Source organism: Lagopus leucura, unplaced genomic scaffold (genome assembly GCF_019238085.1).
Source record: "Lagopus leucura isolate 7727_CA_CO unplaced genomic scaffold, USGS_WTPT01 Super-Scaffold_100004, whole genome shotgun sequence".
NCBI lineage: Eukaryota > Metazoa > Chordata > Aves > Galliformes > Phasianidae > Lagopus > Lagopus leucura.
In genome coordinates, this window is record NW_024962264.1 from 31,478,205 (window position 1) to 31,493,780 (window position 15,576).

A 15,576-nucleotide genomic window follows, 5' to 3' on the forward strand; every position below is an offset into this window, starting at 1 on the left:
CATTCACTTACAGTTTTGTGGAGGTTTTTGTATGAAAATATTTCAGTGGAACTGAAGCTGCTAACAAAGGAGACGATTAAAAAGTTAATATATTGAGGGGAACTTTATTATGTAAACAAAGGTAATTTTTCTTAGTCTGTTTGAAAACAAATCTGCAACATCCAGAATACAACAAACATCAGTTAAAATCAAGGCAGATTCTTTAAGTATGCTGGCATAACAGTCGAATAGCCTCGCCTTCAGCAGGAGGCCTGAATAGCATCAGTTTTCATCAGTAAGGTATCCTTAAATAGTTTCAGTAGTGCAACAGTGATTTAACATCACTGTCTGAGCCATAGGCAGCATTATTTTCCCACCAGTATTTTCAGACAAGAGAAGTAACTATTGGGTTGTTCCCATGTGTGACATGACTACTTTGTTCTACCTCAAGGTTTTTGTGATTTGTCAGTTACTATGGCTCAGAGGATTTGTGGTTAACACAAGCATGTTACGTATAGGTTATTTTCACACACTTGTGGTGGTGTAATTGGAATGATGATGTGTGCAGTAGGAATCCAAGCCTACTGGATGGGAAAAAGGAGTGGTTCCCTGAGGAAAGGAAGCAGTTTCTCTACTGGTTTCAGGACTCAGATGAACTCTGATCTCCCATGTAACACTAAGTAGTGCATTTGTAGAAAGGGATGAGATAATCTTCTTTAGACTTTGGCAGCTCCCTGTCTTTTATGATGTTAGCCTTTCAGTTGGGTGTTTTTTTAAGAGCTTCACTGTTCAATCTGGAAAGGTATATAGGCAGGAGAGGTGTTTCGGTTTTGAATCACCAAGCATAGGTGTCTTTATGGGGGAGGACAGAGGCTAAGAAAACCAATTGCAGGACCACAGAAGGGCTGAATTTAAAAAGATTGCCAAACTAAATTTGAGAAGTTAGAGCAGCAATTACCATTTTAAGAGTACTGTGTGATCAGCTAACAGCTTCCCAAGGGATTAGACATCTATAATTCAATGTTATAGAGGCCAAAAGTGATTTGCTGGCTTAGCAAGCAGCTCTCTAACTGCTTTTTTAGTACAACCCAGTTGAATGAGGTGCTTCATGATATGCGTAACTTAAAGCATATCTTAATAATTGTATTTACCAAGGAATATGCAGAAATGCTTTACTGAAGCAGTGTATGAGAAGAAAGACTGCTGATGGGATCAACATATCTATTCTTTCTTTTTTTTGGTGACCCTACTACATTTTCTACAGCAAAACATGCAGCACTTGATAAGAATGAAGCCAGCAATGGCTGCACAGGTGAACAAGAATGCCAGAACATCCAGGCAGTGGTACTGGTACCAGGTAAGATGGTGAGCAGCTGGTCTCAAGTGCTTTGCTCCTTTGTGACGCATGACAAATTCAATCCAGAAGACAGCTCTCTCCAGAGGCTTAATTGGCTGGTCATGATGTATCTTGGATAACTTTAAAATACTTTCCTTGTAGCTGAAAAAAACAGACAGGAGATTTGTCACTGATTTCTGAAAACAACCCTGTTCCACCACTGGCTGTTGTCTTGAGGAAGGTAGGAAGTTCTGCTTTTACTTTCATCAACATTATATAAAAATATTTGAAACCAGCCCTGTTTATTCCTATCTGCACAGAACTTGAGATACAAACTTTAATAGAGAAAGTCAATCTTCTGCAAAGAAAAATTATGCCAAATGATTCCAGTTACTCTGTAAAAAAGCAATGTAAACTTTATTATATCTGTTCAGGTATGTTGCTACAATAACCTAAGGATACTGGAGACTCAGATAAGAGAACTGCTACAGCTCCATACAGAGAATAGGTAAAACAACTTTGCATTTTCATGCAGTGTATCCAAAGAATTTATGCTAGCAGTGAACAGAGAATCATCTCAGGATGATTCAGGATTGCTCTGAAGCTATCTTTCTCAAGGGAATCTTAAAATTCAATACAAAGTAGAATTGCTGGTCTCTCTTTTCTGAGAAGATGCTGATTCTTAGAAAAGGTTTGTTTTTTTTCTCTAAGACCCAAGTGCCAGCTACACAATATTCTGAGTTCCCAGAAGAGCCAGCATGTCTCATCAGCATGTCATCAGCAACCCAAGGTTTACATAACATTACTCTGGTGGAAGAATAAAACTCACGTAGAATTGTTAATGACTGTATTCACTGCATCGACTAGATCCTGCGTTGTCAGTGTGCTGAAATCCAGCTCAACTGCAGCTCCTTTTGCCCTCATGTGAGCAACGTTGTCATGCTGGTCAGCAAACATGGGAATCCCAACCATTGGGATTCCATGGTAAATAGCTTCATAGATTCCATTGGTCCCACCATGAGTAATGAAGGCCTTTGTCAAGGGATGGCCTGCAACAGGGAAGGTGAGACGTGTAGCAGCAGCAGGCCACATTCACAGGAGTATCAGAGCTGTCAACTACAGGAGCAAATGCACCCTGACTTCCGGGTGGGCACCAGAGCATGCTCTCTTAGCTTAACTCGCACGTTTGTGTTTGAATGCAGTATGTGAACTGGTATATTCCTCTAGACTATCGTAATATCTCAGCCTTTCTGTAGTCATGCTGTTATAGTTTTCACACTGGCTCAGGTTCATAATAGCCTCTTCTGCAGCCTTCTTGTTGACCTAAGATGCCTGATGTATTTTGAAGAATGTGCCCCGGAAATAAACTGCAGGGGATGAAGTCCAGAGCACGTCCTTTCTTATTGAAATTTCTTATTTCTTTCTTATTGAAATATTATTCTTATGTGGTTCTTAGTCCTTGCAGACTGATGTCACTAGGCTCTGTAAGACTAGGACTTTTCCTTAAGAGATCCATCTGTATAGCTAAGCTCAAATTGCTGCCTTCCTGAGCCACTGATCCCTACCCCTTTAGGGTATGGTTGTATCTTCCATGGTTCTTGTATAGCCCACTCACCATAAAGTCAAAAACAAACTATGAAATTGTTGAAATGAAATGGCTTCAAGAGCTAATCTCTGCTGCTTGAGGTACAGAAGTAACTGTAGCCATTAAGTGTTGGGGTTCTTTCACCCAAATAAGCCGTTTTAGCAGAAAAATAAAGGAAGTAGCTTTTCCAAGGGTGTAATTCATCCCAGATAAAGTCAGTCTCACCGAGCAGGTCATTTTGGGGTATCCAGTCATAAATCTTGGTGTTGGAGCCCAGGGCGTCTGGTTTTTTACCTTTGTATCGCCAGAGAACCTTTGAAGAAAGGCACACTGAGATAAACACTATGACTGCAGCATTATCTTCTGTGTTACTACGTGTAAAGCAGAGCATTATCTCAACATATTGACTCACATATTGTTTGTCAGTAATTCAAACAGCTTTGGCTCTAAGTTATATCTTCGGTTAGTTATTTTGGCCCATGACATACCTCCGCACCATTTGGGTTGGGAATGAGGAGGAGGAATACCTTATTTCTACCTGAGATGACTCAGCAGTCTGTTTCTGCAAAGCCCAGCTTCTGGCCATGGGATTTCCAGCAGAGATGCAGATAAAAATCAGACCAATCAAATGTAGGTTTGCTAAAGGAAGTGTTAGTGACAAAAAAAAAAAAAAAAAGGCAGGTTGTTTTATACTTGAAAGTAAACTCACATTTTGTGGAAGCTGGCTGAGCGCTTTGGCAATCACATCACTTTTTTCCTTGGTTAGGTTGTAGACCATTGACCCGAGAGAAAATATCACAATGCCATGTTCCCCTGAACTCTGAACAAATTCTTCAATTTCCTAGGGGGTAGAAGGCATACGAACAGTAATCACACAATGCATATTACACGGATTATGTGAAGAGAGAGTATAATTTATTTAGTTTATTAAGAAGATGATCGTGGTGTTAAAAGCACCTCTGCTGACAGAATGCTATTGCAAAGATACACATTGCCCTCGGCAGAACAGGCAACTTCTCCCCAAGAAGGGGCAAGACAAGCGTCAAAGCAAGCAGAAGAAGCTTTATCTCTTTGAATGCAAGTCAGGAAGTTTCAGGAAACGTTTCTTTGAGAGCATAACCAGCAGGAATGGATCCTGGCACTGGAGTAAGAAGGCATACTCAGGCATCCTCCCTGGCATAGTTTGTCATGGTATGCAGACCTTCAGGGGGATACATTGCTGAAAACTGACAGGTTGTTGCAGCATCCTGAGTAGTCAAGTCACTGCTGTCACTTTGATAGCCAGTTCTGCATTTCCTGTAGTATAGCATGTATTGCTAACCAGACTTAACCTCTGCTATTCTATGATTCTATGATCTTCCTGTTGCTTCTTTGAGTTAGTGTCATGTGAAATAAAGTAATAGTATCCAAAGGGGAATGGCTATACCTCTCTCTCAACTCAACCCTTGTAGCAGTTAAGAGTTGTAACAGTTAAGAATCAAGAAAACTTACTTTTTTTTTTTTTTTTCCTTCCTTTTCAGTAAGCAATTTATACTGCAAAATATCCTGCCTCCTAAAAGGCTCCACAGGGGTAATAATCTAGACCAGAGCTTCTTATGTCTTCATCATCATCAATATCCAGGAGTTTCAAATTCCACCTGAAAATTGCCAGTCATAGCAGCCTGGAAATGCGGAGTATTTTACTCCCTTAAAGATGCCTTAAGATGAGCACCAATAGAAAAAGTGTTTAACACTGGTCTCTTTCTGCAAGTCTTGGCTGTTTTGTCTAAAGAGTGTTTCTTGTCAAAGTGTCCTGCTGCACCAGTTTTATTTCTGTGTCTTAGAATTAAATTTTACACTTCACTGCTCTGAGTAACACCTGCTTCTCCTAAAACAAATACCATCTTGCTGACTCACCTATTGTCTTTTGACAGCAAGCTGTAAACCCAGCCCTAGTTTGTACAAGCCTGGGCAGATTGCTAACTAGCTCCCTCCTGCTCTCACCAGCAGCAGAACATCTGTTTTGAGAATGAGCTTTCTCATGACATGTCTTATCAGGGATGAAAACAGATTTTGTAGATAACCAGCCAATGGCAGAACAAAGTCAGAATACCTTTGGCAGTGGCTTTGCAGGCTGGCAGTGAAGTCCTCCAACGAACTCAAAGTTGGGCAGGAAAGGGCGAGGAAATTCAAAATCCCAGTATGTTCTGATTAGCCATATCTCTGCTTTCCCCATTGTGTCACACAGGGTTGTGGGCCTTCCTGTGGGCAAGGTACAAAGCGTTTACAGCAATCATGAGTATAATCTTGTTTGCAGTAGATTGCAAAATACTAGCCCCACCTTTGCATTTTGGTACTCCCAGTCAGTGTACTCTGACAAAGTGAGCAGGAAGAGAAAACCTGGGCAAATCTAGACCTATTCCTTGTCCCGTCCCTCTTCAGTCTTCTGAAGTTGCCGCAAACAAAGCAAAAGTATCTTTAAAACCATTCTGAACCTTCAGGATAAAAGTATATGAACAAGTTGGGAAGCATTTAATTTCTGTGCATTTTCTGTACTGCTGGAAAATGTAATCACCTATGCTTGTAATAAAAAAAAATTTGGAGGAAGAAAATGGTCACAGAAAACTTACGGCCACATAACATTAAATCACAAAGTGATGATCAGAAGTCAGGGAAGAAGAAAGTTTTTAACCACGTTCTTTTGTGTTTTTCAAATTATGTCTCAGTCTGTGGCTGCTCAGACTACAGTGAAAAAAACAGGTACAGTTAGCCCGAGTTCTGCTGGGGACTGGGAAAACTTCTGCTGAAATGTATAAAGAAAAATTGGCCCAAAATGTAGCTTCTGGAACACTGTTTTAGGAAAAATGTCTTTAGAAATTCATCTGCAGGGAAAAAAAAAAAGGGGGGGGGGGGGGGAAGCTCTTTTATAGCTTCCCATTTGGAAAATACATATTCTTAGGCACATCTTGCAAGTTCTCTGTGGTATTTTCCCTACAGAGTGGAAAAGGGTTAAAAGTGTTAAATGATCTTCCAAGGCCAATCTAATGCAAATAGTATCCAAGCAAAATAAACAGTAGGAGGAAAGTTGCCCATAGAGCAACTTAAACTACTTGATCAGCATTAAAAAGAAATAAAATGGTGGTGGTGGGTTTTTTTTTTAATATGTTACTATTATTTTTTTTCCAAAGTAAAGGGCAGTGACCCAGCTATAAAATGACAGGGGTGAAAATGACACCTGCATTACTACTGGAGTGATATAAAAGTGTCGCTAAGTTGTAGTGTGCAACTGTGAAGTCTTAATGGTAGAAAAGTTCAGCTCATGGAAAAAGGGCTAGTCTGGAAAGTAGAGGTGTTCGCTGAAAACAGAGAAAGAGATTGGAGGGCAATAGACTAGATGCCCTTGTGCCTGCTGTTCATTTGTTATCTGTTTGAACGTGGATATTCTAGACAAGGTTCAATGTCCATTTAACTGAAAGGTCTCTTTTATAGACTTTGAGTCACGCCATGTGCTGTAATAGGCTAGAACAGAAGTTTTGAGTATATAGATTAAGGAAACTGTATTTCAAACTCTGTACGATGACAGAAAGGTCTTCTTGGAGAAGACGAACCCACATTTAGAATCCATCCCAATCAGGGCTGCCAGATAGCACCTCCAGATGATGCATGCAACATGAATGCATGCAACTTTGCCCTTTTCATCCAATGACAGCCAGTGTTCCTAGTTAGAACAAGACTGGTTCAATTTCAATCTTGGTTCCATGTTACTAATGGAGCCATCTCCAGAAGCTGGCACTTAGTGAAACAATGATTTTACCTTCCAGTCTTTATCCACTACCACCTTAGCTGTAGAAGTGCCTGTCCTCAAAATTAAGAAACAACAGTTGTCCTCTGAATTCCTCTATAGGAACTACAACAGGCATGCAGCTCACAAGAAGAACTGACCAGCAGTACCTTTATTGACAAAAATTGCAACTAAATGCTCTAAACATCCTTAAATGGAAATGTAACAGGACTGCACTGGTATTTGTTAGGCTATACAAGCCTTAAAAGATAAAGCACAACCTCTGTCAGACTAACACAATTATCATCTCTGCTCTCCTAAGAAATAAGGTAAATTGTGCATTACTATGTATTGAAACTACTACAATTTTGAATGAAAAAAAATTTAAAAAATTGAATGAAAACACTCTGCTTAAAGTGTAGAAAAGAATAAAAGAAATCAGAGATCTGTTCATAGAATCATAGAATTGCTCAGGTTAGAAAAGATCTTAAAGATCATTAAGTCCAACCCCAACCTAACCATACTACCCTAACTCTAACAACCCTCAGCTAAATCATCCCTGAGCACCACATCCAGACAGTTCTTAAACACATCCAGGGATGGTGACTCAACCACCTCCCTGGGGAGCCTATTCCAGTGCTTAACAACCCTTTCTGTAAAGAAGTGTTTCCTGATATCCAAACTAAACTTACCCTGGTGCAACCTGAGGCCATTTCCCCTCGTCCTGTCACCTGTCACCAGTAAGAAGAGACCAACCCCGCTCTCGCTGTAAGCACCTTTCAGATATTGGAAGAGAACAATAAGGTCTCCCCTCAGCCTCCTTTTCCCTAGACTAAACAGCCCCAGATCCTTCAGTCTCTCCTCATAGGGCACATTCTCCAAGCCCTTCACAAGCCTTGTTGCCCTTCTTTGGACCTGCTCCAGAACTGCAATGTCCTTTCTGTACTGAGGTGCCCAAAACTGAACACAGTACTTGAGGTGAGGCCTGACCAATGCTGAGTACAGGGGCAGGATTACTTTGCTACTCCTGCTTACACCATTCCTGATACAAGCCAGGATGCCATTGGCCTTCTTGGCCACCTGGGCATGCTGCTGGCTCATATTCATTTGACTGTACACCAAGGTCCCTTTCTGTAATGCAGCTTTCCAGCCACTCCTCCCCAAGCCTGTAGGATTGCCTGGGGTTGTTGTGACAAAAATGCAAGACCTGACACTTGGCCATATTGGAACCCATACAGTTAAACTTGGCCCATCGATCCAGTCTATCCAGGTCCCTCTGTAGAGCCCTTCTCCCCTCAGGGAGATCAACACTCCTTCCCAACTTGGTGTCGTCTGCAAACTTCTACATCAAATGAATGCAGCAGATGTTAAAGAGAACTAAAGTATAGAAGCGGAATGGAGTTGTGTCTGTGACACAGCAGAGACTAGTGTCTTCAACTACTGTAGTAAACTACAGCCTCCTTCAGAGACCTTTCCCTCCCGTCTATCATTGATGGAAGGAGCTCAGTGTGCTCTCTTCTAACGCAGGACTACATCTTCGGGGAGGTCATCTACAACACTGAGACATTTTAAGGAAATATTCTGTGACTATAGCACTAAGCTCTCCAAACATTCAAAAAGCACAATTTATGCATGAGAGACTATTCAACAGCTGCCTTACCCAAGACATTACTGTAGTATCCATCCCATTCATCTCGCCAAAACTTTAAGAAAAATAAATCCATGGCAAAGTAAAAGAAGAAATTCTGCAGTCTCTCCACAAAGGACATCTGGTCTGTCAACCCTGTTGTGCTAGCAGGCACATAAGAAGGTGGAGATGGGAGTCCACCACACAGCCGCTCTACCACATTCCCCTCCGAAAAACGGAAACTGTAGACAAAAGGGATTGCCAGGAGTTCTGCTGCAAGCTCACCACATACAACTAGAGGGTCAGCTATTAGAATATCAAACTTGGCCTGATGCAGCCTTGCTATCAGCTCAGGATTTGACACCAAGGCATCACAGGAGTGCTTTGACAAGTTGGAAAAGGAGTATATGGCTTCTTTCATCTTCCACATAGTCGTCCAGGGGAACAGATTAGGGAGGTCATTTATCCAGAGATTGAGGAAGTTCTCCAAGAGAGTATCCAGGGTCTCTTGGGTGATGTTCACTTTCAGGACCTCAAAGGTGAAAGGAGATGACGTGTCTTGGTAGTCAATGAGCAGATTTACTGATGGTACCAGCACAGTTACTTCATGACCCCGGAGAATGAGCTCTTCCAACAACACTTTCATGTTGATCCAGTGACTGGCATCGGTGGGCCAGACCACCACCTTCCCACAAAAGCCAACACTCCAGCAGCATGCAAAGGTCCAGAGTAGCCAGGAGAATCTTTGCCTCATCATCTCAACAGTCCACACACAACTCCAGTCTGAGCATGCTTGAAACAGTTACACTACTTTAGTGTGCAATCAACTTTGGAAACAGCCAGTAAAAATGAGATTCACTTGGTGCCAGCCTTGTCAAGAGAGTGCGTCAGTACAGTTAACACCACCTGAAGCAACTGGGCAAGCAGTAAATCCTGTTCTGGAATCTCCTGCAAATCTGCAGACAACCTCTGAAAATGAAAGCAAATCCTGTTTCTGCCCACCAGAAAGTGCAGCCTGCAGCATGCAAGGCCCAGAAGCCCTAACCCTGCTGCCAGATCTTCAAGGTACACATCCCTGTGCACAGCAGTTCAGGCTAGGGGAGCCCAAGGAGCTCAGTCTTTTCACCTGATTACAGCCCACATTTGCTTCTTTGCCCTTTAAGAACCAAACTACCTGTATTGTCTGGTTACGGTTTTAATCTCCTGATTTACTACGTGCAGACACAACATCATGTTGTGATTCACAACAAATCTGCAGTGTTCTCTCATCCTATATTCATCATTACCAGATGCTGTGGGCTCATTACTGGAAGGGGACAGTCCTGGCAGAGGTCATCACAGCATCAAGGCCATTCCATGGAAGAAAGAGGAGGAAATGGAGAGCTTGGGTTTTGCTCACCTTCTTTGCCCCTCACTGTTCAGGGCAGTCCAACACAAGAATCCTAATTTCCCCTCCTGAAGGCAATCCCACAGATAGATCAAAGATGCCTTGTGCCACTGATGTGTAAATGGAAGAGAACAGGCATCTGCTCTTTCCTGAGCAGAAGGATGAGGCTTATGCTGAGTTGAAGTAGGGCCTGGGTACTCCTCCAGGAGCCCAGCACCACTACATGGGACCCTCACTGGACTGATACAGCTCAGACAGGAGATACAGCAGACTGCAGTCAGTGAGAAGTAGGCTTACATAGAGTTTGTACGTATAACCTTAAGTGCTAATGCACACATATTATGACTAGTAGAAAACCCAATAAATCACTCATTTAAGGCAGCCTGAAGCTGACACAGCCTAGGTTCAGCAAAATGCATTGCTTCCAGCACAAGGCTGTCTAGCTGCTGCCAAACTTGATAAGCAACACAAATAAATATGTAGCTAGTACTCCAGTAGTAAGACTTCCTGCCAACTTTGATCTCTCAACAAAACCACACACTACTACAGATCTGAAAAATAAAGGCACTTAAATCTTCACATGGAAATAACAACCTTTTAATTCCTTCTCCCCCACCACAAAATAAATAAATAAATTTCTTAATTAATGAATGAAGATTATCCTGTTTCCTCCTAATCATGACAAGAACTCTTTAAAATAAAATTTAAAAATTAGTTCTGCAGTTGTTATTAGATAAACAAGTAAGCAACTCCAAATACTTCTTTAAGATACCTTCAAAAAAGCCAAATACTTTTTTTCCTTGCTGCGGGGGGAATTGTATCACTGCCCATTGAGACTCAGTGCATTGCACTCTTCTTAGACTGCAGGGACAGCTGCTCTTCCAAATCCATAAAGACCTAGGGAGCCTGTTTTATCTTCATTATGAGGAGAGCTAAGGAGTGAGCGTGTTACTAAAGGAAAATGAGGTAACTTTGGTAGATAGCCTTCTAAAAAATGTATAGCTTTCTTCTTAAGAAATTTTAGCTCAGTAGTAACATTTGGTAGAAATGCAGTGGTATTCTTCTCTGTGTCTGTTGCATTTGACTGACAGGCTGTTTCAAGGGGTATTAGCATTTGATAGGTTTGCCTATGTTAAAAGTACCTGTATGGTTGTACCTGTAGGTAGAAACAGGTAATGTTTGTTCTTGCCTGGCTTGTTTGCTGTGACACAAATATTTTGGAGGAAAGAAATTCAGGACTGCCTTGGTCCTAACTTGTACCTTGGCACCAAGGCTCTGGGTTTGCAGACCAATGTGTAAAGCATGTGTAATCTCTGCAAGTAAGAGCAGCCTTACCTAAAATATCACTGTAGTATTGATTCCAGTGTCTCCAGAGAATGTAATGGTATGCGAGGTCCTGCAGAGCATAGGAGAACATGTTTTTTATCCTCTGTGTGTAGGTCATCCTGTCTGTTAGGGAGCTTAGGCTGGCTGGCACGTAGGAAGGAGGAGATGGGAGCTGCCCGCAGAGCCGCTCCAGTGTGTTGCCCATGGAGAACCGGATGGTGTATATCAAAGGGATACCCAGCTTCTCTGCAAACAGCTCCCCGCTGGGCATCAGTGGGTCTGCCAGGAGGACATCAAAGGCAGATGCCCTCAGCCTTTCCATAAGCACCTTGTTCTTCACAACTCCATCACAAATGATTCTGGTTACATTCTCTAACTTGCGTAGCACGTCAATCATCTTGTAAGCACTTTGCCAGAAAGGTAACCTTCTCTCCTCGTAGAACCAAAAATAGAAACCTTCCTCCATTGTGGCAGCCATCTCACTTTTGCTGATTGGCACCTCGACCATCTCAAACTGGAAAGGTGAGGGCTCGGTGCCATTGAGGATAAGGAAGCACGAAGGCAGCAGCACAGTCACCTCATGGCCCCGGACTACAAGTTCGTGCAGGATAAATTCCACGTTGAGCCAGTGGCTGTTGTCAACTGGCCAGACCAACACCTTCCCACCAGACACGGAGCCCAGCACAGCCAGCAGCCACAGCACAGCCACCTTCTTTCCTGACATGATTTACAGTGCTTCTCAGTGCCTCAGTGGCCTTGCTTCCTCGGGAGCAGCAGAGCACACTGAAATGGGCTGGGCCTGCATGACAGGGCAAGGCAAAGAGCCAAGGTAGCTGGTGCAAAATCCCGTCGTGGATAATAACATGTTTTCCCAGGGAAAACATGACTGGAACCAGTTGGCTCCATCTGGCGGCTAGTGACCTGATGAAGCTGGAAGAGGTTTCCTCTGAAGCAATGCAGAGAACTGCGAACTCAGCCCTGTGGGGGTTGGCTTTCTGAGCTGTCCTGGCTTTTATGCCTATCTAGCTATCATCTGTGTTATTTTTGGTACAAGAGGTGACTTTGTCATTCCTCTGGCAGCTCCAGTGGCAAATGATGTTCAGAGAAATGTTCACCCACTTGTGCATCTTTTTGCCTTGTGAAGCCACTGAGCATCTGTTTGCAGTACGCTTAGCATGGTGATCCAGGGTTGCAGCTGGCAAGCTGATCTCCACGTAGATGAGATGATGTGGTAAAGCAAGCAACTTCTGTGTCAGAATAAGGCTGTCCTCACATGAACTTTCCTCCTCCACAGGTGTCCTGAAAGGAGACTGGAGCTGCAAGTTGATGGCCATGGGGCTGTCCTGTCTGCCAGCAGGTCCCAGTATTATGCTGTAAGTAGAACCAGAAGCTCTGCTAAGCTGCTTTATTTACAGCCGTACTTCTGATTTCCAGGTAAGAAATGATGTGTGACTTCTTCACTGTGCCAGAAATAATCATTGTGGTCCTACCTATTTTTGTTTTCCCGATCATGTCATTGGGCAGAGCATTTTCTGTGCATCCTGTGCTGTCAAGAGCACCCTTTCCAGCATGCAGGGGAAGTGAAAGTGGTGGTCAGGCCCTGAGAAGCTGAGCTGAGGCTCCTGTCTACTGCACACATGACAAGAGCTTTCTGTGCTTGTGGAGTCCTGCAGCATACAGGCATATTGCGTCCTGTGAGACTTGGAGGTGCCCTGTTACACAGGGTTGGTGTGAGCTCAGTAAACATGTCATGTTGACTGCGTACTTACCCAAGCACATTTTTCTATATATTTGCTCAGAAGAGTCCAAAACAAAAGCCTTTGAGGAAGGCTTGTTATTTTTACTGTTCCCCTGTAGGTGGAAGGTCCGTTTGCACAAAACAAGTTGTATTTAGAAAGGATTGGTTTTCTTTACCAGTGATGTAAGTGAAGTCTATTGCAAAAGCACAGTGCACCTCAGTTGTTATTGAGGGTCAAGGCAGGCTTGTAGCTCACCTAGTTGTGATGCTTTGCCCCAGGAAAGCAGTTCTGTTGTGTGCTTTCAGTGTGAGCATGGGAGGGGAAGAAGTATGAGCTGAGCTCTCCATGCTGAGAGCGCACTGTGCTGGGAAAGTTTCTTAAGACTCTACATTAGAATTAATTATGGCAAATCCCTCAGTTGGAATGCCTGCAGATTCCTGTCTTCACACAGTACCATGCCAGCACGGCATCCTGACAGGGGTGGGTGCAGTTGATACGAATGTACTTGACTTGGGCAGTTTGGCGAATGTTGACTTAAGACTGTAAGGATTGCCTGGATAGATTGAAGCAGGATCTCCAGAAAAATGCGGCTTCTGTTTTGTAGATGGTATTAATTATTTTGGTCTCAGAAATCACTCTGGCCTACTGTTTCAGACAGCCATTACATGCTGTATATAAAAGGTCAAAGAATCACAGAATCATTAAGGTTGGAAAAGACTTCTAAGATCATGCAGTCCAACCTCCAGCCCACCCCCACCATGCCCACTAACCATGTCCCTCAGTGCCACATCTCTGTGTTTCTTGAACACCTCCAGGATCAATGACTGTACCACCTCCCTGGGCAGCCTGTGCCCATGTCTCACCACTCTTTCTAATAAGAAATTTTTCCCAATATCCAACCTGAACCTCAACTGCCTGACTCTTTTCACTGGTGGCTTACCCACTTTTCCACATATTGACAACAATGAAAAATTTGTTGGTGGCCGTGTGTTGATTGCTTCCCCTTCCAGGCCTTCCCTTTGCCACCCTCTATGCTCCCAGCTCTGTAGCTCACAGTATGGGAAGCTGAGTAATAAGAAGCTATGTAGCAACAGCTTACCTAAGATCTTGCTGTAGTAGATGTCCCATTCTCCCCAGTAGCTCTGGAAAATGTAGTCTTGCAAGTGATAAGACAGGATATTTTTAATTCTCTCGCCAAAGGACATGTGGTCAGTGAGTTCAGACAGGGCCGCAGGTGTGTAGGATGGTGGGGCTGGGATTTTGCCACAGTGCCTCTCAACAGTTGAGGCTGGAGAGAAGCGCAGGGAGTACACGAAGGGCAGTGCCAGCTTGAGAGCTACGAGGTCCCCGCAGAGAGTAACTGGGTCTGACAGTAGCAGGTCATAGTCAGAGTCCTGTAGATGAGCCATCAGCTCCCGGTTAGTCAGCACTGCATCGCACATCTGCCGGTTGACCTGGTGCCAGCTTTTAGACACTTTCCCCAGCTCTCTGTAAAACTGCCAGAAGGTTGAGGCTGTTGGCCTGTTGTTCAGCCACAGTGCCACAATCTCCTCAATCAGGTTTGCAATGGTGTCTTTCTTGAAGGGCACGTTAAAAACCTCAAATTTCTCAGTGGTTTCAGCCTTTGGCTGAATGAAGAGGGAAGCATTGGACACCAGGATGGTGACACTGTGCCCACGGCGGATGAGCTCCCGAATAACCGTCTTCACGTTTAGCCAGTGGCTGCCCTCCGTTGGCCAGACCAGCACATTCCCACAGAAGACAGGTGCTACCAGAGCCACATAGAAAGCAAGAAGCTGGAGGCATTTCTTGGAGCTGGTGGCTTTTGTGGCCATGGCAGAATTGAGGACTAGATAGCCTGGCAGCTTTCTCTTTCAGCTGGGAGCACTCCACCTCTGCGTTGTCTGTGAGAGTCTGCTGCTGCTTGAGCAGGGCCTTTCAAACCTATGTGGTCTCTGAACCAAAGACAGGAAAGGATGCTTGGTGATTTGCTTTTCCCTTTCTGTTTTCTACCATTAACCTCCCCTTGACGGTACTCCTTTCCCTAGATAGGGGTGGCAGCAGTCCCAGCGCTGTCAGAAGTCCCTGCTTCCCTCAGACCCGTCCATTTGCACAATAATTTAATTCTTTGTTTATTGTACTTTTTTAGTTTCTCCCTGAAGAGATAAAATCCTTACTGAGGACATGAAAGCAAATAATAGGGATTTTCTTCCACTATATAGGTGCTATATTAGTCAGTAACTGCTGGTAGATATGTAACTATGACAAAATAAGTGGTATCTCTGTAAACACTGACGGAATATTGAAATTTGCTGAAGAATGCACAGCCATATCTGACTTGAGGCCTGTTTTCAATTGCAAAAGCCATGATGCCTGCATACTTTAATGTTTCTACCTTTTATGGTACAAATTAGGTATGCAAAATATATTTTTTTACTCTTTATTCTCAGAATATGCACAGGGTTCTGCTGAGCCAACACCAGCTGTGCTGCAGGAACTGTGTGCATGAAGGTGTGTCCAGACTTGGGGCAAGAGCCAGGGGCTACACAAGCCAGATGGACACCTGTGATGGGACTAACAGGAAAAAAGTGATGTTCCAGGCATCAGTAAGCCATCTCAACCCTTTTACACTGTTTAAGTAGTACAAATCATGGCAGTTCTGGTGCTGAACAGTCATTGCTGCTGTCTGGGGCACATCAGCACTATGACATTGGTAATATTGTAGGTTTGGTTTGGATATCTAACGATGGGTCTGACTACCTCCTAGCTGCCAGAAGTGCTTCTTGAGTTGGAACCTGAGCATCTTCTGGGCTGTCTCTCTTTTGGAAATGTAAGCA

At 43.5% G+C, this 15,576-nt stretch overlaps 1 protein-coding gene across 2 annotated transcripts; it reads right to left on the reverse strand.

The window, feature by feature from the left end:
• Nucleotides 1-84: 84 nt before the first annotated feature.
• On the reverse strand, nucleotides 85-11,791 carry LOC122180504 (UDP-glucuronosyltransferase 2C1-like). Of its 2 annotated transcripts, none has more exons than XM_042872191.1 (6): nucleotides 11,010-11,791; nucleotides 4,993-5,141; nucleotides 3,610-3,741; nucleotides 3,126-3,213; nucleotides 2,145-2,364; nucleotides 85-1,477 (listed from the first exon to the last, which is right to left on the reverse strand). In XM_042872191.1, the coding sequence occupies exons 1-6, from the start codon at nucleotides 11,722-11,724 to the stop codon at nucleotides 1,201-1,203; spliced, it is 1,581 nt and encodes a 526-aa protein (XP_042728125.1). In that variant the 5' UTR covers nucleotides 11,725-11,791; the 3' UTR covers nucleotides 85-1,200. The 2 variants fall into 2 exon arrangements, with proteins under 2 accessions (XP_042728125.1, XP_042728124.1); XM_042872190.1 differs by lacking the exon at nucleotides 11,010-11,791 and adding an exon at nucleotides 8,321-9,099.
• Nucleotides 11,792-15,576: the final 3,785 nt, after the last annotated feature.

Bases quoted from the DNA above. Each gene is read 5' to 3' on its own strand.
- LOC122180504 (XM_042872190.1), bottom strand. From the start codon at position 9,044: ATGATGAGGCAAAGATTCTCCTGGCTACTCTGGACCTTTGCATGCTGC. The intron at 5,142-8,320 runs GTAAGGCAGCTG...CCTTGCCCACAG, and splicing joins ATACTACAGTAATGTCTTGG to GAAGGCCCACAACCCTGTGT. The intron at 3,214-3,609 runs GTGAGTTTACTT...CTTTCTTCAAAG, and splicing joins TCAGCCAGCTTCCACAAAAT to GTTCTCTGGCGATACAAAGG.